At 40.5% G+C, this 27,464-nt stretch overlaps 4 protein-coding genes across 4 annotated transcripts in view; 3 read left to right on the top strand and 1 right to left on the bottom strand.

Moving 5' to 3' along the window:
• Positions 1–27,464, bottom strand: part of crym (crystallin, mu) — a 200,890-nt gene that overhangs the window by 133,303 nt on the left and 40,123 nt on the right. The gene's annotated exons all lie outside the window — the stretch shown is intronic.
• Positions 1,172–3,095, top strand: LOC130080415 (uncharacterized; the record flags this gene model as incomplete). The annotated part of the gene is made up of 2 exons (XM_056245766.1): positions 1,172–2,225; positions 2,830–3,095. Coding segments are annotated over 2 exons (1,098 nt in total), but the record flags the coding sequence as incomplete, so codon positions are not given.
• LOC130080414 (proliferation marker protein Ki-67-like) lies at positions 18,258–20,977 on the top strand. The gene is made up of 3 exons (XM_056245765.1): positions 18,258–18,522; positions 20,657–20,738; positions 20,858–20,977. Exons 1-3 carry the CDS (start codon positions 18,434–18,436, stop codon positions 20,975–20,977), a joined length of 291 nt encoding a protein of 96 aa, XP_056101740.1. The 5' UTR covers positions 18,258–18,433.
• LOC130080413 (uncharacterized) lies at positions 21,058–26,845 on the top strand. The gene is made up of 7 exons (XM_056245764.1): positions 21,058–21,138; positions 21,237–21,306; positions 21,449–22,141; positions 23,007–23,020; positions 23,169–23,234; positions 23,347–23,505; positions 26,570–26,845. Exons 3-7 carry the CDS (start codon positions 21,532–21,534, stop codon positions 26,843–26,845), a joined length of 1,125 nt encoding a protein of 374 aa, XP_056101739.1. The 5' UTR covers positions 21,058–21,138; positions 21,237–21,306; positions 21,449–21,531.

The raw sequence follows: 27,464 nt of genomic DNA, 5'->3' as shown, positions 1-27,464 counted from the left end.
AAGAGCGTTTTTGAAGCCTAAAGTGGGCGGGGCCGGTGTTGTGCCGAATTTCGACCCCCTGCCAAATTATTACCCCCCTCATTGAAGTCAGTACCTGATTGCCTAATCCCAACCCCGCCCCTAATCCTACCCCCTCCCCCACAACTAATCCTAAACCTACCAATGCTAGGGGGGTAATAATTTGGCGGGGGTCGAAATTCGGCACAACACCGGCCGTCGCCATCTTGGCAGGCCGTCACCTCTCGTCACTACCGGATAAAATAAAATGGGCAAAGAGGCGGGACGTGGGTGGAGCTGAGGTGCTAATGCTATATGCTACTGGCCTCGCGCTAAAGTGACAGCTGATTGAAGAATTAAAGCCAATAGTTCATGTTTTTGCCCTTCGAAATATTATAATAGTTAAAAGACGTAACTAAAAGTGAGACTGTGTATGATGTATTGTTATTCTGCTATAAAAATGTATTATCATGCAGTAACTTACAATATTGCTCTGAGTGTGTGCGTGTGACAGTGATTCATGCGCATACATGTCAGTCAGCATGGCATCGCACGTCAAGTTCGTAAAGCGCTTTATTCAGTCCATTTTAAAATCTGATTTTGGCCGCCTCTCAATTTCTCAAATGGGTTAAACCAAAGATATTACCTCAGTAGTTCAAGTAAATGCACTAGAAACCCGCGCTCATTCAAGTGTGTGTAATCCCGAAAAAGCACAAACACGGCAGAGATGCCAAGTAGGCCTACAGCAGCGGCTGGAATTAGCTGAGAGTGACGCTAACAGACAGCAGACAAACGGCCGCAATCCGCCTGTCACTCAAATGGCCACGCCCTTAATTATGCAGTCTTAATATAATTTAAACGGATGAGTTGTAAAAAAATTCACCCCCCTCACAGTTGTCATGACGGGCAAAATTAGCTATATAGACTAAAACCACTTTTTGCTCCATGCTGTAAACATGTTTTTTTCTGCTGTAAAGTTGGGCATTTTAACATGGGGGAGATGCAGATTTAACTCACTTCTGCCTCCAGCCTCAAGCGGTCAGTAGATGAATTGCAGTTTAATTCACTTCCGTGTTGGTTTCAAGAGAGAGACAGGGAGGTTGCTGCTTGGTAAATACACATTGGTACATAGTATTTACAACTGTAATATTTATGTAACAACCTATTGTGCTTTCAACACATTCCTGTTGTCTCTCGACAACGCTCTCTCACCACGCACAGAAGGCAGCGCAATACTGCTTATCTGCGCCCTTTTCTCTCATCCTCACACTCACCTCTCACTCTTTCAATGGGTCTATGGAATTGTCAATCAGCAGTCAATAAAGCTGACTTCATTCCAGCCTTTGCATCTCATTCTACTCTTAATATCTTGGGCTTGACTGAGACCTGGATCCGTCCAGAAGACTCAGCAACCCCTGCTGCTCTCTCTAACAACTTCTCTTTCTCCCACACCCCTCGACAGTCTGGGAGGGGTGGGGGCACTGGTCTTCTCATTTCTAACAATTGGAAATATTCAACTCTCTCTTCTCTATGCAATAACAACTCATTTGAATATCATGCTATTACACTTACAACTCCCATGAAGATCCATATTGTAGTTATTTATCGCCCCCCAGGTCAACTGGGAAGCTTTGTAGAAGAGCTGGATGTGTTGCTGTCCTCTTTCCCTCAGGATGGCACCCCACTTGTAGTCTTTGGCGATTTCAACATTCACCTAGCGAAGCCGTATGCAACAGACTTCATCTCTCTCCTAGCCTCTTTCGATCTCAAACGGCTCATCACCACCGGTACTCACAAGTCAGGCAACCAACTGGACCTGGTTTACACACGCAACTGTATCACTGACAACATTTTGGTGAAACCTCTCCAAGTTTCAGATCATTTCCTCATTACTTTCAATCTACAACTCACTACCCATGCTCCACCAACCTCCCCACCATTTACTTTCAGACGAAACCTGCGCTCACTTTCTCCATCCCATCTTTCCTCTGCTGTGTCATCTTCTCTTCCCTCACCCTCACATTTCTCATCTCTGGATGTGAATACTGCAACGGATACTTTATGCTCCATCCTAACCTCTTCTTTAGACAATATCTGCCCTCTCTCCTCTAGGCCAGCACGCACTGCCCCCTCCAACCCCTGGTTATCTGAGGTTCTTCGTGAACACCGGACCAAGCTCAGGGCAGCGGAGAGGAAATGGCGCAAATCAAAAGACACATCTGACCTCAGTAGCTATCAATCTATGCTCTCTGCCTTCTCTGTTGATGTTCACGCCGCAAAATCTTCATATTTCCACAACAAGATCAACAGCGCCTCTAACACACGTTCACTGTTCAAGACATTCAATTCTCTCCTCTGTCCACCTCCACCACCACCCACCTCCTCTTTAACTGCTGATGATTTTGCTAACTTCTTCACTAACAAAACTACAACTATCAGCAGTCAGTTCTCAGATTCACACACACAGGAACCCAGACTAACCTCTCCCACAGCCAATAACCTTCTCTCCTCCTTCACTCCACTAACCGAGGAAGAAGTATCTAAACTTCTCCTCTCCAGTCATCCTACCACCTGCCCTCTAGACCCCATCCCCTCACACCTTCTACAAGCCATCTCTCCCACACTTCTACCAGCTCTCACACACATTATCAACTCATCCCTCCACACTGGCATTTTCCCTACAGCATTTAAGCAGGCTCGGGTAACTCCTCTGCTTAAAAAACCAACATTAAACACATCACTTCTAGAGAACTACAGACCTGTCTCTCTCCTACCACACTTGAACGAGTTGCTTTTAACCAAGTATCATCCTTCCTGTCTCTGAACAACCAGCTGGATGTCAACCAATCTGGCTTCAAGAAAGGACATTCAACTGAGACTGCATTGCTGTCAGTCACGGAAGCCCTGCGGATCGCAAAAGCTGCTTCCAAATCATCAGTTCTCATTCTACTGGACCTGTCTGCTGCCTTCGACACTGTGAATCATCAGATCCTCTTGTCCGCCCTCTCATCACTGGGCATCACTGGAACCTCCCTCAACTGGTTTGAGTCCTATCTCACAGGTAGGTCCTTCAAGGTCACATGGAGAGGTGAGGTATCCAAAGCACATCAACTGACCACAGGGGTTCCTCAAGGTTCAGTTCTCGGACCGCTCCTCTTCTCCATTTACACCACATCACTGGGACACATCATACAGGCACATGGTTTCTCTTACCATTGCTATGCTGATGACACCCAGCTCTACCTCTCATTTCAACCAGATGATCCCACAGTAGCTGCACGGATCTCAAGCTGTCTGGCGGACATCTCGGCATGGATGAAGGAACATCACCTGCAGCTCAACCTGGCAAAGACTGAGCTCCTCATCCTCCCTGCCAATCAGTCTCTTCAGCACGACCTCACTATCCAGCTAGATTCATCATCAATCACCCCATCAAGGTCGGCCAGAAATCTTGGAGTAATCTTTGATGATCAGCTGACCTTCACAGACCACATTACAAAGACAGCTCGATCATGCAGGTTTGCTATGCACAACATCAGGAAGATCAGGCCTTTCCTGACTGAGCATGCAACACAACTTCTCGTCCAGGCCCTGGTCATTTCTAGGCTTGATTACTGCAATGCTCTTCTGGCTGGACTTCCATCATGTGCAACTAAACCTCTACAAATGATCCAGAATGCTGCAGCTCGTCTTGTCTTCAACGAGCCCAAAAGGGCCCACGTCACTCCTCTGTTCATCTCTCTGCACTGGCTACCACTCGCTGCTCGCATCAAGTTCAAGGCTTTGACGCTTGCTTACAGATTGACCACAGGTTCAGCTCCCTCCTACTTCCACTCACTACTACAAGTCTACATCCCTACCAGAAGCCTACGATCGGTCAATGAGCGACGGCTCGTGGTACCATCACAGCGGGGCACAAAATCACTCTCCAGAACATTCTCATTCGCGGTTCCATGCTGGTGGAATGATCTCCCCACCCTCATCCGAAATGCAGAATCCCTGACAGCATTCAAAAGACAACTGAAAACTCATCTCTTCCGGGAGCACTTAACATAACATTTAAAAAAAATAAAATAAAAATAAAAATCCTTTCCTCTAAATCCTCGCTTGCCTGGCTTATGCTACTCCGAGCTATGTCTGAACTTTGTATTTTGAGCACTTCTTGCGTTGTTTTTGCCTCTTCACGATGACTCGCTTGGTTTAGTCCTCAGTTGTAAGTCGCTTTGGATAAAAGCGTCTGCTAAATGACTAAATGTAAATGTAAATGTAAATGTAAACCCACGGAAAGGTATGTGTAAGTACAAATGTGTAACAGGACATTGGTAACAACACTTTTTCCACTACAGTAAGTACACATGTGTAACAGGCATTTATGTAACTACATTTTGTAACAACAACATGTATTCACACAAGTTGTTCCACTTCCACACGCAGTCTTCCATACTGTAGTTACCAGTTAAGAACACACTGAAACCATGATGATTCCTATGTGTATACCATGTATTTACTATATGACCGGCAGGACCTATGTTGAATTACAGCTAAAGTTTTCCCTTGTGGTACCAGTGTACATACATGGTAACTCCTCAGGAACTCTGCACTTGATACAATGTGTTAAACCGTTACACATTTGTACTTACACATACCTTTCCGTGGGTTGTTACATATGTGTAGTTACACAAATATTACAGTTGTAAATACTATGAACCAATGTGTATTTACACTGTAGTTACATACTAAGTAAATATCTAGTAACCATGTAAGTTCACAGGTATTAGGGCCACTTAATATAAAGTGGGACCAAGATTGTTATATCATAATAGTAGAATAAGTACCCCTTAGTTCTATTATACTTACAGTATAAATATTTGTTTAATTCTCCTGGTTGTTACCCCTTTATTCCCCAAACTTAAAATATTGTTCCCTTATACTTATATTGTAAGTACGTTATAGGTACACTATAATTACCAAAGGTTACACTGTAAAATCGCTTTAATTATGCAGTACTTTCCGGGCTGTAATCTAAAGCGTTACCAAATGTTATTACAATTTTACCAGGCCTGTTATTTTCATTGTATTAATTAATATCATGTTAAACTTCATTATTTACAAGGTTTGTTTTACATTGTTTGACAAGGGACCCGATGGAGAGATGTCTAGTTGTACTTTACATTGTCATGTCATATTCATGTTTGATGCTTTAATTAATAGTTTTTCAATCGTTCAGATGGTCAGCTGTACTACAGAAGATACAAAGGTACTGCCCGTGAACTGAGACTGAAGGTTATCTGTGGTGCAGAGGATGCAAATAAATGTTTTATCGAGTTTCATGCTAGCAGCATTGGTGCACATTGTGGACAGAAAAAAACCAAGGATGTCATATCCATAAGATTTTACTGGCCAGGGATGTCCGTGGATCTTGAAAAATGGGTAATAAATCCATTGAAGGTTTTTAATAAAACTCCATAAATTTAATAAAATCTTTCTTCTATATGTTAACTAATAACTTGTTTTTAAACAGGTGGCTGAATGTGTTGCATGTCAGGCAACCAAAGCGTCAATTAAAGAAGAGGTTAAAATTACACCTATACAGGTAATCAATCTATCTATCTACTGTGTCTGTCCGTCCTTCCTACCTTCTTTTCTTTCTTTACCCTACATCTGCACCAAGTTAGAATATTTACACAATTAACTGAATATTTTTATCTAATTATCCTTTACCACATTTCTTGCAAGGTTACACACCCTTTTGAACTTTTAGGAATGGATCTGATTGGGAAACTCACCCTCACAGACAGTGGCCATCAATATATTTGCGTTATGATCGATTACTTGACCAAATGGCCACAGGCTTATCCACTTAGAAGTAAGTCTGCAGAGGAGGTCACAAAATGTATTATTACGTTTTTTTATCAGTTTGAGGCACCAAAACGCATACTCACAGACCAAGGGAGGGAGTTTGTTAATCAGGTAAATAAAAGCTGTACTGCTCAAATGTAGTTTAAAAAAATATATTTACCTAAATTGATTATAATAAAAAACAATTTTTTTAAAATTATCAGATCAACCAAAATGTGTCCAAAATTCTTGGCATCAAAAGGAGTTTGTGCTCACCTTATCACCCCCAGACTAACGGTCTAGTCGAAAAGATGAATGGGACCATACAGAGGTACTAAATTTATACTGTACATACATTTTTATACAAAGATCCTTATCTTTAAGGATATCTTAAATAAGCCTATTAGAAAATGTTATTTGTTTATTTTAAAGCTATAATGGCATTAGCAAGAACTGTTATAAAATAAATATGGTATTCAAATATATTTATAGAGACAGTATCTTTTGCTAAAACTATTTTAATGTAAATTAAATGTTTAAGGGCTCTCAGCAAATTGGTCTCCAAAAAACCAAAGGAGTGGGACAAACACCTTGATGCTGTCATGTTTGGACTAAGGACCAAAAAACAGATGACGACAAAGTTATCTCCATTTTATATGATGTTTGGTCGTGAGGCACGGTATCCCTCTGAGGTCCCTGAAAATTGTCAAGTGGGTGTTTGTTGTCTTCTGTGTTTGGTTTCATTTTTATGTGTATGTATTGCATTCAGTATAAACTTACATGAATTTGAGATGATCAGGTATTTTAAACTAGAAGCAAATGTTCCTTTTTTTCAGATTGACAGCTCTGTTGAAGCTGTCGTAGGAATCGAAAAGATGACTGAGGATGTCCTGAAACTTGATACAATTCTTCAAACTGCCCTTACCCACACTGCTCAGGTTCAAAAAAGAATGACAAGGAAAGAACAGAATGCGAAGAAAGTGAAATTCTCTGTGGGCAACAAGGTATGGAGGTGTAATGTTCAGAGCCAGCAAAGAAAAGGCGGAAAATTGGATCCAAATTTTTTGGGTCCATACAAAATTAAAAACATTAAAGGCAAGAATGCTGATCTGATAGATGAGAGAGGGGTCATTTGGCCAAAAATTAATATTGACCACTTGAGATTGTACACTGAGGAGATGCCACGCATTCCACACAAGATTGTGTCTGAAAGGTCAACACCAACTGCATCACAAAAAAACTGTCAAGCTGCTGCATCGCCTGTCTTTGCATCTGGATCTGTGCCATCCTCACCTCCCATCTCCAAAGTGGCTGCATAATCTGTCTTTGCATCTGGATCTGTGCCACACTCACCTACCATCTCCAAAGTGGCTGCATCACCTGTCTTTGCATCTGGATATGTGCCATCTTCACCTACCATCTTCAAAGTGGCTGCATCACCTGTCTTTGCATCTGGATCTGTGCCACACTCACCTACCATCTCCAAAGTGGCTGCATCACCTGTCTTTGCATCTGGATCTGTGCCATCTTCACCTACCATCTCCAAAGTGGATGCATTACCTGTCTTTGCATCTGCATCTGTGCCGTCTTCACCTCCCATCTCCAAAGTGGCTGCATCACCTGTCTTTGCATCTGGATCTGTGCCACACTCACCTACCATCTCCAAAGTGGCTGCATCACCTGTCTTTGCATCTGGATCTGTGCCACACTCACCTACCATCTCCAAAGTGGCTGCATCACCTGTCTTTGCATCTGGATCTGTGCCACACTCACCTACCATCTCCAAAGTGGCTGCATCACCTGTCTTTGCATCTGGATCTGTGCCACACTCACCTACCATCTCCAAAGTGGCTGCATCACCTGTCTTTGCATCTGGATCTGTGCCGTCTTCACCTCCCATCTCCAAAGTGGCTGGATCACCTGTCTTTGCATCTGGATCTGTGCCACACTCACCTCCCATCTCCAAAGTGGCTGCATCTCCTGTCTTTGCATCTGGATCTGTGCCGTCTTCACCTCCCATCTCCAAAGTGGCTGGATCACCTGTCTTTGCATCTGGATCTGTGCCACACTCACCTCCTATCTCCAAAGTGGCTGCATCACCTGTCTTTGCATCTGGATCTGTGCCGTCTTCACCTACCATCTTCAAAGTGGCTGCATCACCTGTCTTTGCATCTGGATCTGTGCCACACACACCTACCATCTCCAAAGTGGCTGCATCACCTGTCTTTGCATCTGGATCTGTGCCATCTTCACCTACCATCTCCAAAGTGGCTGCATCACCTGTCTTTGCATCTGGATCTGTGCCTTCTTCACCTACCATCTTCAAAGTGGCTGCATCACCTGCCTCCACATCTGGATCTGTGCCACACTCACCTATCATCTCCAAAGTGGCAGCATCACCTGTCTCCCCCGCTATATCGGTTTCATCATCACCTACAATCTCCAAAGTGGCTGCATCACCTGCCTCCACATCTGGATCTGTGCCACCCTCACCTATCATCTCCAAAGTGGCTGCATCACCTGCCTCCACATCTGGATCTGTGCCACCCTCACCTATCATCTCCAAAGTGGCTGCATCACCTGCCTCCACATCTGGATCTGTGCCACCCTCACCTATCATCTCCAAAGTGGCTGCATCACCTGCCTCCACATCTGGATCTGTGCCACCCTCACCTATCATCTCCAAAGTGGCTGCATCACCTGCCTCCACATCTGGATCTGTGCCACCCTCACCTATCATCTCCAAAGTGGCAGCATCACCTGTCTCCCCCGCTATATCGGTTTCATCATCACCTACAATCTCCAAAGTGGCTGCATCACCTGTCTTTGCATCTGCATCTGTGCCGTCTTCACCTACCATCTCCAAAGTGGCTGCATCACCTGTCTCCACATCTGGATCTGTGCCACCCTCACCTATCATCTCCAAAGTGGCAGCATCACCTGTCTCCCCCGCTATATCTGTCTCATCATCACCAACCACCCCAGCAACAGCAGTACAGCACCAACTTAGCAGCAGTAAGTCAGCATCAGAACAAAGTAAAGGTATTAACCAAAGAAAGTTAAAAAATCATGTTTTCTCACATTTAAAATTTCTTATGACATCTATCAATACAGTTGTTCAAGAGGCATGGGCAGGAAAAGATGTCTATGTGTTGCTCTCCAGAATTGGGCCGTATAAAATATTTTTTAAAGACATTAATAAAACTGCCCCAAATAATGAGCTTGAAAGTGAGGTAAGATGTTTAAGTCTTTTTAAATGTTCTATGATTTAAATTGTAAATATCAAATGTCAAAGGGATGGTTCGGAGTAAAATCAACCTAGGGTCATTTGCACCATGACATCGAGCCAAACACCCCCCAGAAGCCTATTTTTCCCTTGCCTTATTAAACAATATTAAAATTAGAGCTGTAAGGCTTAGTGCAGTAGTTCATAATTGTTAACAAAATATTAGTGCATTCCTGGAACTGGGCGTCTTTACACTACTTACTTATGCATCGCTTTCTGTCAGGACTTTTAGGTGCTTTTTTCAACTCACAGAAGTGACGTCAACATCCATGTTAGCAGTAGCATTTGCCGTCAGGCAAGTGTTATTTAAATAAACTCCTGATGTACGTACAAACTTTCCAATGCCTCGTTTGTTGAGTACAGAACCTACAGAATTTGTACTACTGTAGAGGTTTGGTACCATTCTGGGCATTCATAAGCCGCTTTCCGACCGGAGGGACTTTTGCAGTTCCTAGAACCTAACGTTCCTATAACCCTTTTTTTCGCGTGTTCCGACCGGACTAAGTTGGGGATTTTTTAGTTCCTCAGACCGTAGTTCCTATAACTCTTTCAGTACCTAGTCTAGAGCGAGGACTTTTTTAGTTCCCTTTCCCTAGGTCTACGTTGATTGGTTCAACTTATAAGTCACGCCCACTGTCAACACATTTTCTTCACTGTCTGTTGCAATTCGCCTATGTATGCTATGCTAACTCATAACTTAAGACAAACATAACGCATTCAACCAGCTAATTGCTAATGCTTGCTAAACTTACCCGTCGTTTTGTTTGCCTCCTGCGCTCTGCTCTTCTATCTTCTTCCATCATATTATTTAAGATCATATTACGCTGGAGCCTTCGTCTTCTGTGTTTCTCTGTACAGAACTCAAGATCTTTAAACGCCGCCGTTCGTACTCCGTTATTAAGGTCCCGGCAAGGCAGAACAGGAACATTCCGATAGCCTCCTCCACGCTGGTTTGTTGTTGTTGTATGTGGCGCCGCCGCCGCCGTGCTTGCGTCACTCCCTTACCCCTCCTACCAGTTCCTATGGCCACTTGGCCAGTGCGAACGCAAACAGCAAAACCGAGTTTGGGGGAGAGTAGTTCTTAGAACTGTTTAGAAGTGGACAGTTCCTATAACTAAGTTCCTGTAACTACTTGGTCGGAAAGCGGCTACAGTGAGTTAATTTACGAGATACACTGCACTAAGCCATACGGCTGATAACTCTAAATAAACTCAATTTAATATTGTTCAAGCAAGGGAAAAAAGGCTTCTGGGGTGTGTTTGGCTCAATGTCATGGTGCAAATGACCCTAGGTTGATTTACTCCGAACCATCCCTTTAACTTCCACTGCTAATCCCTCATTGTTTTACTTCCTTGTTTAAGGTTATTAATGCATACATGCGTCTTCTTGTGAGGCGTTTCAATACACAATCAAAAGAGCAAGCATTCCAAATTGACTCATTCGAAATGACCAAGATTTGGAATGGAAACAAATCAAAATTAAAGGTTGGTTTGCTCAGGTTTATTTATGTACCAATTATGAAACATCGAATTCAGAACATATTTCAGCCCTCTTTTTTGAAATTCAGGTTAATCCCACATTGTACAAGTACCTCATTGGCATTGTGAATGACCACCACCACTGGACACTTGTGGTAAACAAATGAAAAAAATCACTTTACATGTGTAGGGGAAATATGACTTGAATATTTATAATGAATTTGGAGCCGTTATAACAGTTAGGGTGTACTGACATATTTGGGGAATTCTTGAAAGAGTCTGTTTGAGATGTCTGGCCAACACTGTTTAAAATCTTTAAAGGTTATGGTGCCATCTCAAAGGAGGGCTTTGTTCCTTGATCCTCTGGGAGAAAGTTCTGCAAAACAGAAACGATGCCAGGATATGACAAGGTCTTTTAAGTTGTTAATCAAAAAAAATTTGTTTCTAATGTGCATAACTCATCTCTACAGTATTTCTACAGTAAAATTAGTTGTTCCAGTATCACAATATTGACAATATTTTTTTATTTGTTAAGGGCTTTTATGCGACAAAAGGGATGCAATTTTTCAAGGTGGTCCTGCGGTACGCTGCCTCACCCAAAACAACAAGATGGCACATCCTGCGGTGTCTTTGCTTTGAAAGTAAGTGATATTTAATAGATAATTTATGGCATTGTCCGAAACTGACAATGGCCTAAAGTATGATCTCGGGAAACTCAATTAAGTTGCTAATTATGGTGTACATGGTCTGCTAATGTCAAATTCATGTTTTATTTTACTTAACTTTACAATATTTCTTTTTTTGTGTGATATTTTTCCTTTTTAGTTTGCTGAATTTGTACTTAGCGAGGAGCCAATTGTTTTCCTTAACACACCAGGAGGAGTGGAAGAATTGAGGAAAGCAATAGCTGTGACTCTTCTCCAAAACAGTGGTACATGTAATGTACAGTACTGGTCAAAGATTTGGAGACATTACTGGTTTAAATGTTTTTTTAAAGAAGTCTCCTATGCTAACGAAGCCAGCATTTATTGGATCAAATATACAGAGAAAATATTAATTTACATTTATATTTAATCATTTTGCATCATTTGCATTCTGGATCAGTTGCAAAGGCTTGATAGAACATGTCGGAAGGCCTGCTAAGAGAACAGGTGGCACAGTAGACCTAGGCATACTACTGTCGGACAAAAAAACAGGCTGCAGTCAGGATTTTCCTTTCCTTAAAATAACGGATTACTTTTTTTTTAAAATAACGAAGTTACTGAATTCAGAGGCATTTTCTTTCCTGGTTCGGTTGAAACACGCCCCATAATCACAGCCCAATGGAGCAGTATCAGACTCACATTCTGACTAGAATCTGAGTATGACGAAGTCAGGCTATGGAGAAAGGCAAGAGAGGGAGTGTATATTAGTTATGATGTGTTAGTCAGTTTGTTGTGAGGAGAATTGGCCACCAATGGTTGTTGTTTTGTTTATGAAGAATGTTGCAGAGTCATCAGCTGTTAAAGGGGTCATATAATGCCATTTTTGTACAAGTTAATATGAATTAATATGAGACTTAATATGAGACTTCTTTCAAAAACATTAAAAATAGTAGTTTTTTTACTAACTATTTGCAAAGTATTTTATAGAAGCATCAAAATGAATTAGTTAAATTATTATGTTATCTTTACAGTCTGCTTAGATTAGTTTAGCAGAACTTCTCCTGCTAATTGGATTTAAATATGATACATTTTGCAATTCATAGTGTACAATGATTGACTTAATGTACTTCTACATTAATAAGTCTTCTCACTACATCTTACTTGAATTGGTTATTTTAGATTACCTGAGCAATTTGTGCCATGTCTGTGGGGAGGAAAGTGGTGATACTGACTGGGTAAGTAGTTGCTGTTAACTAGTTGATGTTTTTTAATATTACTAACTGTCATTTATCACAATTCCATCAGTTGTAACTGTGTCTGTATAGTGCCATGCAGAAAGTTATTGAGTTTTTTCTAAATTTCAGATAGCGTGTGACTGCTGCGGTCGATGGTACCACCAATCATGTGTCCGAGGGACATCAAAAGTTCACTTTCTGTGTTATGCCTGTAAAAGTTAAACAGACATGAAGGGAAAACACATTTGTATACCCTTGTTCTTTCAGTTTTTATTTTTATTTTTTTTATTTTTCAAACAATGGATAGTACTGCACATAAACAAATATTGTATTTGTGGATATTTATAAGTCTTTCCTTTTCTGTGAATAATGGAAAAAGTTTGTATTTTCATGCACTCAGGTATTACCCTCCTGAATAGCAGAGCTGTCTGTATAAATCAAACTAAACTTTAATAGAATAAAATGTTGCATTGAACAGTATTGCTGGTGTAGGTGTATCAGACTCATTTTAGGAACCATTTGTGTATTTAGAGAGAAGAAATAGGGGGGTATAATCCAGGCAGGGGGGTAAAAAAACCTACCTGCCCAAATAATACCCCCCCTAATAACTAAATCTGCCTATGCTAATAGAGTGAAATGTAGCATTTTACACACAGTATTGCTGGTGTAGGTGTATCAGACCCATTTTAGGAACCATTTGTGTATTTAGAGAGAAGAAATAGGGGGGTATAATCCAGGCAGGGGGGTAAAAACGGACCTGCCCAAATAATACCCCCCCAATAACTAAATCTGCCTATGCTTATAGAGTGAAATGTAGCATTTTACACACAGTATTACTGGTGTAGGTGTATCAGACTAATTTAGGGACCATTTGTGTATTTAGAGAGAAGAAACAGGGGGGTATAATCCAGGCAAGGGGGTAAAAACGGACCTGCCCAAATAATACCCCCCCAATAACTAAATCTGCCTATGCTAATAGAGTGAAATGTAGCATTTTACACACAGTATTGCTGGTGTAGGTGTATCAGACTAATTTAGGAACCATTTGTGTATTTTTAGAGAGAAGAAATAGGGGGGTATAATCCAGGCAGGGGGGTAAAAACGGACCTGCCCAAATAATACCCCCCCCTAATAACTAAATCTGCCTATGCTAAAAGAGTGAAATGTAGCATTTTACACACAGTATTGCTGGTGTAGGTGTATCAGACTCATTTTAGGGACCATTTGTGTATTTAGAGAGAAGAAATAGGGGGGTATAATCCAGGCAGGGGGGTAAAAACGGACCTGCCCAAATAATACCCCCCTAATAACTCAATCTGCCTATGCTAAAAGAGTGAAATGTAGCATTTTACACACAGTATTGCTGGTGTAGGTGTATCAGACCCATTTTAGGGACCATTTGTGTATTTAGAGAGAAGAAATAGGGGGGTATAATCCAGGCAGGGGGGTAAAAACGGACCTGTCCAAATAATACCCCCCCTAATAACTAAATCTGCCTATGCTTATAGAGTGAAATGTAGCATTTTACACACAGTATTGCTGGTGTAGGTGTATCAGACTCATTTTAGGGACCATTTGTGTATTTAGAGAGAAGAAATAGGGGGGTATAATCCAGGCAGGGGGGTAAAAACGGACCTGACCAAATAATACCCCCCTAATAACTAAATCTGCCTATGCTAAAAGAGTGAAATGTAGCATTTTACACACAGTATTGCTGGTGTAGGTGTATCAGACCCATTTTAGGGACCATTTGTGTATTTAGAGAGAAGAAAAAGGGGGGTATAATCCAGGCAGGGGGGTAAAAACGGACCTGCCCAAATAATACCCCCCCTAATAACTAAATCTGCCTATGCTAATATAGTGAAATGTAGCATTTTACACACAGTATTGCTGGTGTAGGTGTATCAGACTCATTTTAGGAACCATTTGTGTATTTAGAGAGAAGAAATAGGGGGGTATAATCCAGGCAGGGGGGTAAAAACGGACCTGACCAAATAATACCCCCCCTAATAACTAAATCTGCCTATGCTAAAAGAGTGAAATGTAGCATTTTACACACAGTATTGCTGGTGTAGGTGTATCAGACCCATTTTAGGGACCATTTGTGTATTTAGAGAGAAGAAATAGGGGGGTATAATCCAGGCAGGGGGGTAAAAACGGGCCTGGACAAATAATACCCCCTAAATCTAACGCAACATTAGTGTTTTCAGAACACTATAGGCACAGCCGCACAGGAACAGTTTCTTCATGCCATTTTCCTTTTGAACAGTTAAATCCCTACCAAGGCATATGCCTGTAAGTGTAATACTCCCAGTCTCCCACTGTTTAGTGCAATCTTTCTTAACACAGTTGATATCTATTAATATTATTCATAATACTGTAAATATGTTCATAATCTGTAAATGTTCATTATGACTAAACCTATCGTGTCTTTATACTTTTATATTTTATTCTTATCATTGTATTACTATGTTTCTTGTTGTATCTGTTAGTGCACTGGAAGCTTCAGTACCAAGACAAGTGTGTGCAAAAGCAAAATTGGCAATGCAGCTCATTCTGATTTATGCAATATATATATATTTTTTTATATAAATTTATTGGAATATCATAAACATGTCGGTGTAAGTGACAATATGAGCCAATACATATGCCCGCTGGGTTTGCAGCTAAGCAGAAAAGAAAATAAAAGAAAAGAAAAGAAAAGAAAAGAAAAGAAAAGAAAAGAAAAGAAAAGAAGAAAAACTGGAACAAAGACGCCATCGACGCGTTATCAAAAGAGATTTGCAACGGACATGCCAGTCTCCTTTACGATTAAGGTTGAAAAGCAATTCATTACGTTTCTGAGTTTATACTGCCATCTACAGGAAAATCCATAGATTTTCTTCAATTTGAACGTTTGGAGTAGGGATCAGTGAAGCATGTGACCGTACGTTTCGTGTTTTAACTGCCATCTACCGGAAACACAGCGGTACTGTCCGCGTGCACGCGAAGGGGGGTAGTCTCCAGCCGGGGGGTCGGAATTAGGCACAACACCTGATTTCTATAGAACCTTCCAGGAGAAAACCCGCCTAAAACACACGTAAACAGGCCTTAATATGTAGGGAAAAAAACACCCAATCTGGCAACACAAGCCACCATGTACCGCGGCCGCCGCATGCGTCATCAAAACAAAAAGCAGCATGCAGTCGACAAAGCATCGAGGAGGCGTCGTATGATCATTTAAACGAGTTTTATGACAAGGTCGGTGAGGATGAGAAAAAATCTTACATTTCTGTGCAAACTTTGCCCGCCGTTAAAATAATTGTTGTCTGTGGTTGTATAACTTATGGGCTGTGTCAATAATAAAAAATAGATGAACTAGTTCATTTTAAAATTTGTGAACTGCACTTTGAACTAGTTCATGTAAGTGAACTTTCCCAACACTGGCTATATAATATGCAACTTTGTGGCCATTTTTGTTTGAGAACTAATAATCCTCAGAGATGCTCGTAGGCTTATCTGTTCGGTAACTTTTGGTCAAAAGCGTGAACTCGTAGCTAACCCCCGGCAACATAATTAACACATGTAAACGCCAAACGCTGTGGATCAAAAGCGCAATGAACTCCGGCTAAACACGTTTCTCTTAACACCTGCGGACATCCGCACAGCTTGACAATGTCACACAACGTGACAACACGTCGTAAAACTTACCAGACATACGGGAGCCTGTCAGCTACTGTAAATCAGAAACACTGTTTACTTGATACAGACATACAGGAGCCTGTCAGCTGCCACCGTAAATCACAAACACAGTCGTGACTGACACATGTCAGTCATGGGGTGACAGGCACACAGTCCTGTACCAACATATGGCCATAAATCACATCATAAATCATAAAAAGTGACACAACGTTTATGATAACACTACTAACAGTGTGAACTTGGCAAAATGAACATCTTATGTCAATATTACTTTTATATTTAATCATAAAATATTTAACAGGGTAAAATGTATTTATTATTTTGTAGGACACTTCTTTTACTTCATTAGTTAGAAAATATTTTTTTTATAATTACACAATATACAAATATTACAATATAAAGTAAACCCTTTATACCCCTTCCATATTTAGAAACAAAACAAAAGGGGCACATTATGTACTTTCCTTTGCTGCTGTTTGACAGTCAACCTTTATTTTCATGCAAGGGTGTAGGTTTGGTTTTGAGATTGGTGGGGACTTTCCCAGAAGCTGAGAAATCAGGAAATGAATAGGATTAATAGTATAATATTACGATTTTTAGTCTATATTGACCTTAAAGGAGAACTCCGGCGCAAAATGAACCTTTGGTCTAATTACACATTGTTACCTAGTCAACCGTTATCTGAGATTTGTTTTCATGATTATCGAATGTAAATAGTTTTATCTCTAAAAACAGTTTAGCCTATAAAGCTAGTATAACGGTAGTATATTGGGCATAGATCAATGACAAATAAAAATCGCTTGTTAATACCACTAACAAGGCTGAAAATAGCCCCACACTAACACGGTAGCATAATGAGGGTCCCTACCTTCAAACCGAAGCATTGAGAACTTTGTAAGTGTCCAGACAGTTTAATAAGAAGATATTTTAAACATACAGTCAACTTCGTGTATACAGGCAGAATCCAACTTTGAAATACAGCCTTTACCAGTCGATCTACGAACGCCGATCCAAGCCTGCTGTTCGCGCTCACCTTATCATTCTCACCAGCGCACTTGGATCGGCGTTCGTAGATCGACTGGTAAAGGCTGTATTTCAAAGATGGATTCTGCCTGTATACACGAAGTTGACTGTATGTTTAAAATATCTTCTTATTAAACTGTCTGGACACTTACAAAGTTCTCAATGCTTCGGTTTGAAGGTAGGGACCCTCATTATGCTACCGTGTTAGTGTGGGTCTATTTTCAGCCTTGTTAGTGGTATTAACAAGCGATTTTTATTTGTCATCACACTATGCCCTATATACTAGCGTTATAAAAAGCTTTATAGGCTAAACTGTTTTTAGAGATAAAACTATTTACATTCGATAATCATGAAAACAAATCTCAGATAACGGTTGACTAGGTAACAATGTGTAATTAGACCAAAGGTTCATTTTGCGCCGGAGTTCTCCTTTAACAATACGTTAATGAATTCTATAATGTTATGGTAACTATTAAAGGGATACTCCATCCAAAAATGAAAATTCTGTCATCATTTACTCACCCTCAAGTTGTTTAAAACCTGCATGAGTTTCTTTCTTCTGATGAACACAAATGAAGATATTTTGAAGAATGATTGGAACCAAACAGTTGTTTGGCACCATTGACTTCCATAGTAGAAAAAAAAAAATACTATGGAAGTCAATGGTGCCAAAGTTCAAATTGTTCTTCAAAATATCTTCCTTTGTGCCACACTATGTGTCGATTACAAGTGACGTCACTTGCAGAGGAAGCGCTGGTGTCTGAGTGCAAGTGCAAGTCTGCACAAGTCTGTGCAAAATTTAAGATTTTGAAATGAAAGTGCCCCTGGACCCCCCTAGAGGTCTACCCTCAAAAATACAGTGGGAAACACTGTAGGGTATATGATCTATGAAAAATAAACATTTAATTATCTTATTATTAATACATTATCCGGGTTTTACGACCTCGTTTTGAGCCAGGAAAACCCCTGAAATCCCTGCAAAAAAACCTGCAAAACCCCCTGCTTGTAGTCCCAGCCCAACCCAACACTTCATCACTATTTAAACATTCAGCTAGGCTCATCATCCATAACTCAATCAAGCTCAGCCAGGACCGTGGAGTTGTAATTGATGATCAATTGAACTTCACAGACCACATTGCTAGAACTTTTCACATTCGGTTTTCATTGGCATGTGTCAAATTTGTGACCCGTGACAGTGGATAGACTTTTAAAATTTTGTCTAGTTTGCTAAACAAGGTAATTGGTTTTAAAATGCCTTTGCTGGGGAAGATAGTTGTGATCGAAAGACATGGAGAAGATGGCACTGCATTTCCATTCACAGCGCCCTGTCTGTTCGGAAGGTCAGTAACACATTTTATAATTACGGCTTACATTGCTGTATAGGGCCATATTATTTTTATATATTATATTATTATTATTATATATATGGGCAAGTGGGCAACTATAATGCTGTTAATGTACAGTGAGGAACGAGAAAAACAGAAGCAATGGATAAATGTTGGGGGGAAATTGCCTTTATAAAGGTAAAAAAAAGCTATGAGAATCAATCTAAGAGGGCATATACAAATATGCTGATTTAAGTCTGCTACAGAGAACGTTCGTCAAAAAATCAGATTCAAGCATTCAACATCTCTTAGTATAATTAATTTTATTATATTTACAGTTATGTTTTGTAAAATATTCACTTATCTAAGTTTTGTTCTGTTATCTGTATGTAATAGTGGTTTATGAAAGTGGACAAGAGTGAATGGTGACAAATTAAACTAAATAGTTTAAATACGCATGTTTAATGTAAAATTCAAAAAAGGAAATCTTGAACAACAAATTAATAATGTACTTGATTGTGCGGTGCATATATCTTTCGTCTACTGTAACTGTAATTATTTGAAATGTTCTAGACATCAATGAACAAAAACAAAATGTTACCTGCAAAAAGGCACTAATGCAAGAAGCAATTGATAGAATTATATTTTAATCTATTTGAATAATTTATGGTGAAACAATAAATACATGGGAGATGCATCTTTGAAAATCAACTTACACCACATTAAAAACAATGCATAGAAATTATATTCTAATCAAAAAGTTTAAATACTGTTGATTTTGCCATGAATATCCATTCCTGCTGATATGGCATTAAATAAATAAATACACCACATACATCATAGTTTAATATTTCTCATTCACCAAATGGGCCATATACACTCACCGGCCACTTTATTAGGTACCCCATGCTAGTAACGGGTTGGACCCCCTTTTGCCTTCAGAACTGCCTCAATTCTTCGTGGCATAGATTCAACAAGGTGCTGGAAGCATTCCTCAGGGAGTTTGGTCCATATTGACATGATGGCATCACACAGTTGCCGCAGATTTGTCGGCTGCACATCCATGATGCGAATCTCCCGTTCCACCACATCCCAAAGATGCTCTATTGGATTGAGATCTGGTGACTGTGGAGGCCATTTTAGTACAGTGAACTCATTGTCATGTTCAAGAAAACCAATTTGAAATGATTCGAGCTTTGTGCCATGGTGCATTATCCTGCTGGAAGTAGCCATCAGAGGATGGGTACATGGTGGCCATAAAGGGATGGACATGGTCAGAAACAATGCTCAGGTAGGCCGTGGCATTTAAACGATGCCCAATTGGCACTAAGGGGCCTAAAGTGTGCCAAGAAAACATCCCCCACACCATTACACCACCACCACCAGCCTGCACAGTGGTAACAAGGCATGATGGATCCATGTTCTCATTCTGTTTACGCCAAATTCTGACTCTACCATCTGAATGTCTCAACAGAAATCGAGACTCATCAGACCAGGCAACATTTTTCCAGTCTTCAACTGTCCAATTTTGGTGAGCTCTTGCAAATTGTAGCCTCTTTTTCCTATTTGTAGTGGAGATGAGTGGTACCCGGTGGGGTCTTTTGCTGTTGTAGCCCATCTGCCTCAAAGTTCGACGTACTGTGCGTTCAGAGATGCTCTTCTGCCCACCTTGGTTGTAACGGGTGGTTATTTGAGTCACTGTTGCCCTTCTATCAGCTCGAACCAGTCTGGCCATTCTCCTCTGACCTCTGGCATCAACAAGGCATTTCCGCCCACAGAACTGCCGCTCACTGGATGTTTTTTTCTTTTTCGGACCATTCTCTGTAAACCCTAGAGATGGTTGTGCGTGAAAATCCCAGTAGATTAGCAGTTTCTGAAATACTCAGACCAGCCCTTCTGGCACCAACAATCATGCCACGTTCAAAGTCACTGAAATCACCTTTCTTCCCCATACTGATGCTCGGTTTGAACTGCAGGAGATTGTCTTGACCATGTCTACATGCCTAAATGCACTGAGTTGCCGCCATGTGATTGGCTGCTTAGAAATTAAGTGTTAACGAGCAGTTGGACAGGTGTACCTAATAAAGTGGCCGGTGAGTGTATGTGAATGGGCAAAGAAGCAGTTTTATTGTGGACTCTACCTTTTTAGGAAGCTGGACTGTGATATTCGTATTCAGCTGCCGCAGGTGTCAGATGAGCACTGTAAAATAGAGCTGAATGAGAACAACGAGGTAATTATGTTGTGGTATAACACTATAAGTTTGACTTCATCTTTTGTTTCCTTTAACTGTTTCTTTGCATATAAGAACACATGACATGATGTTAATTTATTGTCTCTCTCTTGTTTGAGCTCATTTTGACCAATTTAAGCTCTGTGAACCCCACACGTATTAATGGACAAGTTCTCAATCAATCTGAACGGTTAAAGCATGGTGATCTCATCACAATTATTGATCGTTCTTACAGGTGATTCTGATTTTCATTATAATTAGGGAAAAAAATTAGAGTTTTCTTTCTTGGAGAATCCTTGTTCGGAGAATAATTAGTTTTGTGTGGTTTCATCTTGTGATTGTTAGGTTTGAGTACCCACCACCCACGACACTGACAGCTGGAAAAGACAAAACAGTTCAGGTGTGTAGTTGATGTGAGTCTTGTGAAACATATGATGGGATTTTTTGTTAATTTATCATTTATTTATTTTGTTAAATTTTGTTTCTGTCATCGTATAGGCTTTGCAAGACCAGCAGGAAAAAAGCACACCCGTTCATGCAGAGAAGAGGAAGTCAGAGCATTCGTTTGGTTAGTGATCATGAAATTTATTTTCTGTAATATTCTATACATTTATTTTTTGCAACATGTTTACTTTGTTTTTTTCTAGTTTTGCTAATTCTGCTAGAATATAATTTCATATCCGTGATTGTCATGTGTGCTATACTTGCAGACACTTGTTTAAAAGATGTGTCAAATTTACTGCCATCTGTGGATCAATCTGTTGAGAATGATCCTTTTTTTAAACTCTACCAAATGTGCTCTACCAAAAAAACGGACATTGTTGCTAAATCACCATGGAAATCTGAGCTACCAAAAAAACCTCTTGGAAGACCTCAGGTTGATCATGAGGAAGCTCCCGCTGCAGATGTTAAAAGTAGCCCTGAACCAGTCACAACTCCAGAACTGGATTTCGAGGTTCTTTTATCCTGGTTAGATGAAAGTTTTACTGGACTAACTATCCCTCAGAGCTCATTTCATGCAAGTCAGGAAGAGAAACCTGCCGATGATATGCCGTCTGTAGGGTCCATCACCCCCTCATTGACAGAGAAAGGTGTAACTCCCGTCTCCCAGAAGAAGAGAACACCCTTGAAAACGCCTCAGAAGTTCAGTGCTGATGAGGTTGTCCAGCAAATTCTCTTAGAGCCTCAGTCTGAGGAGAAAACTCCCAAATCCCCGGAAGGAAGGAGAAGTGTTGGATCACAGGATCAGAGCCTTGATCTCAAAATGCCTTTGGGCCAGCCTCAGACTCCAGGCCCAATAGGCAAGAACACTGAAGTGAAAATGTCACGAATAACATCTATAAGACCAAATGCTAGCAGGTCTGAAGTCCAAGGTGGTCCATATGAAATTAAGAGGATCAGAGGTGAGACAGAGTCTTTCTTCTGTTTTTCTCCAACAATTCACCTTTCTTACAACAATTCACCTCTGTCTATTAAACATTTGACAAAATCACAACGGAACATTCAAATCTGTGTTTGCGTTGCTGCTGAGAAAGCAGTTATGTGTAGGTATGAAACAGCTTCACTTAAAGTATTTTCAACCACACAGTATCGTTGTTTCTGTGTTCCAAATTATAAAATGATCACAGAAGTACTGGGATAAAAGTTTATAGTTCGGATATACACACTGATGTCTACGGTAGCGATCTTAAGAGCAATTCACCTTTTGTAAAAAAAACGTGTTGCTCCAAACAACGATTGTATCGATTACATTGTTCTGCCACTAGTTGGCGACAAGTGACTGTTTATAACATGAGCTTTGTCCCAATTCGGAGGCTGCGTCCTCCGGAGAGGCATTTAAAGTGTGATTGCGTCACATCGGCACGACGAAGGCTGTCCCAATTCAAAGGCTGCACCCTTCGAAGGCCGATTGCGTCACCGCGGAGTGACAAAGGCTACCCCGATTATAATGCGACTTCAAATGCGCCCTTTGTTTCTCGGGCAATGAAGGATACAACTGATGGACCCTTCGCTTGCAAAACTTGTTGTAAAATTTTCTTTTGTTTTAGGGCTCCAGGTGCGGACAGCTGAATTTATTAAAATGAGGGCTGACAACAACTATTTATTTACTGGGGACAAAAACTCAGCCAGTGTGGCTTGGGGGTAAGGCCTATTTCCACTAGGCTCTCTTGTGTATTATAGTAAATAGTCCTCACCCTATTCAAAGCCCACAACAATAAGACAACCAGTAGGTAAGGCAATAGTCTTTCACTTTGTTGTTTTTGGTAGTGCTGTCATGCAAGGTATGTTTACAAATGTTTTAACCAAACCTGAGGACTTTTGTATGCATGTCCTGCTGTGTCATATTTTGTAATGTTAAGATTGCACTTATGTCAAGATTGCGCCCGTCTTAATGTTTTTCATAAGTTTTTCCTTTTTCTCTTGTTTTAGGGAAGTTCTAAAGAATATGGGCCTGCTGGGGAAGGCCACTCCCACAGAGGCCGGAAGAAAATGGAAGTACTTAAAAAAAAAAATACAAAGTAAGTAAGTTAATTGGCCCGTCTTTGCTGAAATGTATTGTGCTGTTGTTGTTTTTGTTAACAGGCATGGTTTATTTGCTCTGCCGTAGAATTGCAAGTGTAAGGGAGAGAGTGCTAAAACTTGGGTGTGGTTTGCCCACATGGATAAGGTGTTGGGACAGAGGCATTCCACCAACCCCCGTTTCCAACTTGCCTCCTCCCCTGAGGACACACCAGGCTCAAGTTCAGCAGGGGATGACGAAGAGGAGGTATGAACTGGTCGAGGTACTTGGGAAGACATCAATTTTCAACGAGAGGAAGAGGAGAGGTAGAGGAGAGGTAGAGGAGAGGTAGAGGAGAGGAGAGGAGAGGAGAGGTAGAGGAGAGGTAGAGGAGAGGTAGAGGAGAGGTAGAGGAGAGGGAGAGGAGAGGAGAGGAGAGGAGAGGAGAGGAGAGGAGAGGAGAGGAGAGGAGAGGAGAGGAGAGGAGAGGAGAGGAGAAAATATTAGTGCACACTGCTCAGGCCGCAGAAACTATTTTTCAGCGTTGAATAAAGTTAAGCTTCTTTTTTAACTATTTATTTATGCTCGATAGTTTCTACATAGTATCATGTGATATGATTTAATTACAGCCACCGATTTGACAGTGACATCGTTATAGGATACGCTTCGAGCAATGAGCCAACAGCCATTGAGTTTGTTTGTTTGTTTGTTTTAATTATATAGGCGGCTACTTCTGTTTTGCTTTGATGGTCTATAAAATAGTTTCGTTTGATAACTTGTATTTCTGTGGTATAGCAGAATAAAGTTTCAGTGGTGATTATTTTGTCATTCCCTATTGCTTTCTCATTTTGTAACCTGCCATCAGAGGTGATATATGTCCATCCTCAACTTACTGGAGCCATACATCACAGACAGGGACACCTCTAGCAATTTTAGACAGAACACTTCTTGTGATGAGGATGTCAGTCTAGTGGCTCTCCTTGAGTCTATGGTAACACCAGTGGAGTAACACCGTCAAATCATTTTTGATAAACGCACAAACAAATTTTACGTAGCGCTTGCAAAAACCGACGTAAGGCTGTATCTCTGCAACACTTTATCGTATTCAGATGAAACTTGGTACATGTCATCACCATAGACTGTAAAAAAAGATGGACGACGCCCTTTTGCTCTTTTCCATCGGAGAGAACTGAAGCCGCCAGTGTCCCGATATGGCGCTGACATCTTGGGACTTGAGTCTGCGCAGTAGCGTTTTCGGGACCAGACATGCGCAGTCGTGAGCAGGAAGTAAAGCCGCGAAATCAAGGCCCCGCCCTCACTCTCGCTGAATCAATCGCAAGCACACGCCCCTGCACTTTTCTTAAGTGGCCTCTGTCTGCTCCGTTCCTCTCCAATGATGTCTGCTGATTGCAGTACCTCGTTAAAATAAGGTAAATACAACTACTACCCACATAGTCAACATTATGAAAAAAAGTCCGTTGGTGCTTCAGTGACTACTTCACACAGAGAACCTGTCAATCACAGCTGTCAATCATGATGTCACAGCACCGTTTTTATAGCATCAAATAACTAACTAAAAACAAACTTATTTTAAAAACAAACACTTGAAATTACATCAACGTGATAGAAACTACAGTAAATGACAGAAACTATCGTTGGAAAAAGGATATGTGAAGTGTAATTTAATTGTTTAGTTGGTCTCACGTCCGTTGAATAACATGGGGAGGCGGGGTTTATGACCTTTACTAGGACCGGCCACCGGGGGGGCGATCGAGACGTTTTGGCTTCACTTTTTTTAGGGCTTGTGCGGCACGCTTGGTCATCACAAGCATGACCTGAGGCTACATGCTGCGTTTCGGAGCAACGCCACCTACTGGTCCGGAGATACGAAAAATTGCTATTTTTGCTTATAACTTCTGAACGGTTTGTCAAAAAATCCTAAAAGTGGTCTCGTTAGATTCAGGGCGTCATGCCGAGTCGACAGATACATTTTCCATATTGACCATTTTAGGCTTTGGCCATTTTGAATTTTGTACCAAAATGCTGTATTTTTATCAACGCATGAACGTATCGTTATGAAACTCGGTATGGGTCATCAGTACGATGCCCTGAAGGAGCCTGAGAAGTTTCAAACCAGCGCCACCTAGTGGTAAAATTAAAATTTCAAATGCATATAACTCTAGGTGTGGTTGACTGATTTTCACGGGAGTCATCTCCTTGGGTTCCTGAATCTTTGCCGAGTCCAACGATACCACCCAAGCTACATTCGCCTTACGGTTTGTGTAGCGTTGTGATTTAGCGCTTAAAAAACATTTGCCAATATCTTCGAAACTGTTAGACCGATCGAGACGAAACCACTGTCAGACGTTTGGAAAAATAGGTTGTTGGCTACATGCTAATGCCCAAATGTCAATAATATTAATAGTAAGTGGCATAAAAATGCAATCAAAGTCAGGTGTGGGTCATTTTTCATGTGTTTAAACATATAAATGTCTATAACTCCAAAACGAAATGGGATATTTTCACCAAATTTGACACACACATGTATGGGCTCACTCTGAGGACACTATTGTGATTAAAATGCTATACTTAACAAATGCATTGGTGTAACATTACGAAACTCAGTATGTGCCATCAGCACCATGCCCTGAAGGTACTCAAAAGATTTTGAGACAGCGCCACCTTTTGGTTAAAAGTTATAATTAAATTTCCAAAAATCCTAATAACTTTTAAATAAATTAGTCTGTTGCAATGAAACTGGTCTTAATAGATCTCTTGGGTCACGCCGAGAACATAAGTACCAATTTTGCCATAGTCAGCCAAACTGCCAGACGAAACTGTTTTTGTATACTGCAGTATCAAAGTTGAGGCATGCTGCCAAAATGACCATTCAGGCTTTATATCTGCAATGCTTTGACATTTTGACACCAAACTTTTGTCATTGTCACCTCACTCTTACCACAACACATCAATTTCGTAACTGGGCCACCTATTGGTCGAAAGTGGTAATTCATTAAATCATATTTTTAGTTAATGTATATGATTTTTCAGCCATTTTGCCTAAATTCATCTTTAAATGACTTTAATTGCTCCTTGCTGCAGTTGGTCTGACACTTCCAGCCATGTTGGCATGTCTTGTCTTCTTTGCGCTTGGCCGCTAATGGCTGCTTGCAGCTATATTATTTCTGTCAAAGGATGGAATTATGATTATTATTAGTAGTATACTCTATCTGTATATATACATATATACATGTGTGCACACACATATATATATATATATATATATATATATATTTTTTTTTTAATTAATTTTCTGATTTGTCTCCCACAGATATCAGATGAGAGCACACAGCCCGGATCTCCTGACCCCCCTAATGTGCCACCACTCTGCACAGCTAAAACTTCTCGCCATACTCTTGCTTCAAAGAGAAGGGCTGAGGCAGATCAGCCCTGTGTCCTGAACGGCATTAATAGCAAGCCAGATGAGGAAGAGCATTTTCTTTTAAGTTTAGCTGGGGCATTGAGACACCTTCCTCCATGCAGTCGATCCAAGGTTAAAATCAAATTTCAACAGATTTTACATGATGCAGAATTTAACCATCAGTAAAACAGTATCATGCATACTGTCACAGTGAGGCTCTGTGACTAGAGACTCTTATTTTGTGGAATTACTTTTATTGTGACACTGGACTGAGAACACACTATGCATATATACATTTTCATACTAACATAACACATTATTTGTTTTGCGCAAATTTTAACACCAGTTAACGCAGATATGTGTGTGTCAATGATTGTGTATTGTTTAAGTGTTGTTCCTGTCCTCACCATGTCCTTTTTCTTTAGTTTAACATTCATTTAGTCATTAATTTTACTATATTGATTTGTATATTGTATTAAGAACTCAAACAAGACTGGTTACCATGTTAAATGTTTATTGTTTTCAATTATCCACTTGCATAAAATAAATTGTCATACTTACCTACTGGAACATTTTCCTATAACTGCCACCATTTTTTAAATATCTATTTCCCGCCAATAGAAGGCACAGTTAATTGTTCTCATGTCTGAGGTTGAGATTGGTGTTCTGTTTGATTCTTCGTTAAACATTGTTAAACCTTAATTAATTGAGTTTGTTTTGTTTCCAATGTTTATATATATATATTTTGTATTATTATAACAGTTTATCTCTTTGTCTTTATTAGCTCCGGCGCATGCTCTGCTGC

This window comes from Rhinichthys klamathensis, unplaced genomic scaffold (assembly GCF_029890125.1).
Source record: "Rhinichthys klamathensis goyatoka isolate OS25496 unplaced genomic scaffold, OSU_Roscu_1.1 h1tg000035l_1, whole genome shotgun sequence".
Lineage (NCBI taxonomy): Eukaryota > Metazoa > Chordata > Actinopteri > Cypriniformes > Leuciscidae > Rhinichthys > Rhinichthys klamathensis.
This window is presented reverse-complemented; position numbering and strand designations above follow the sequence as displayed.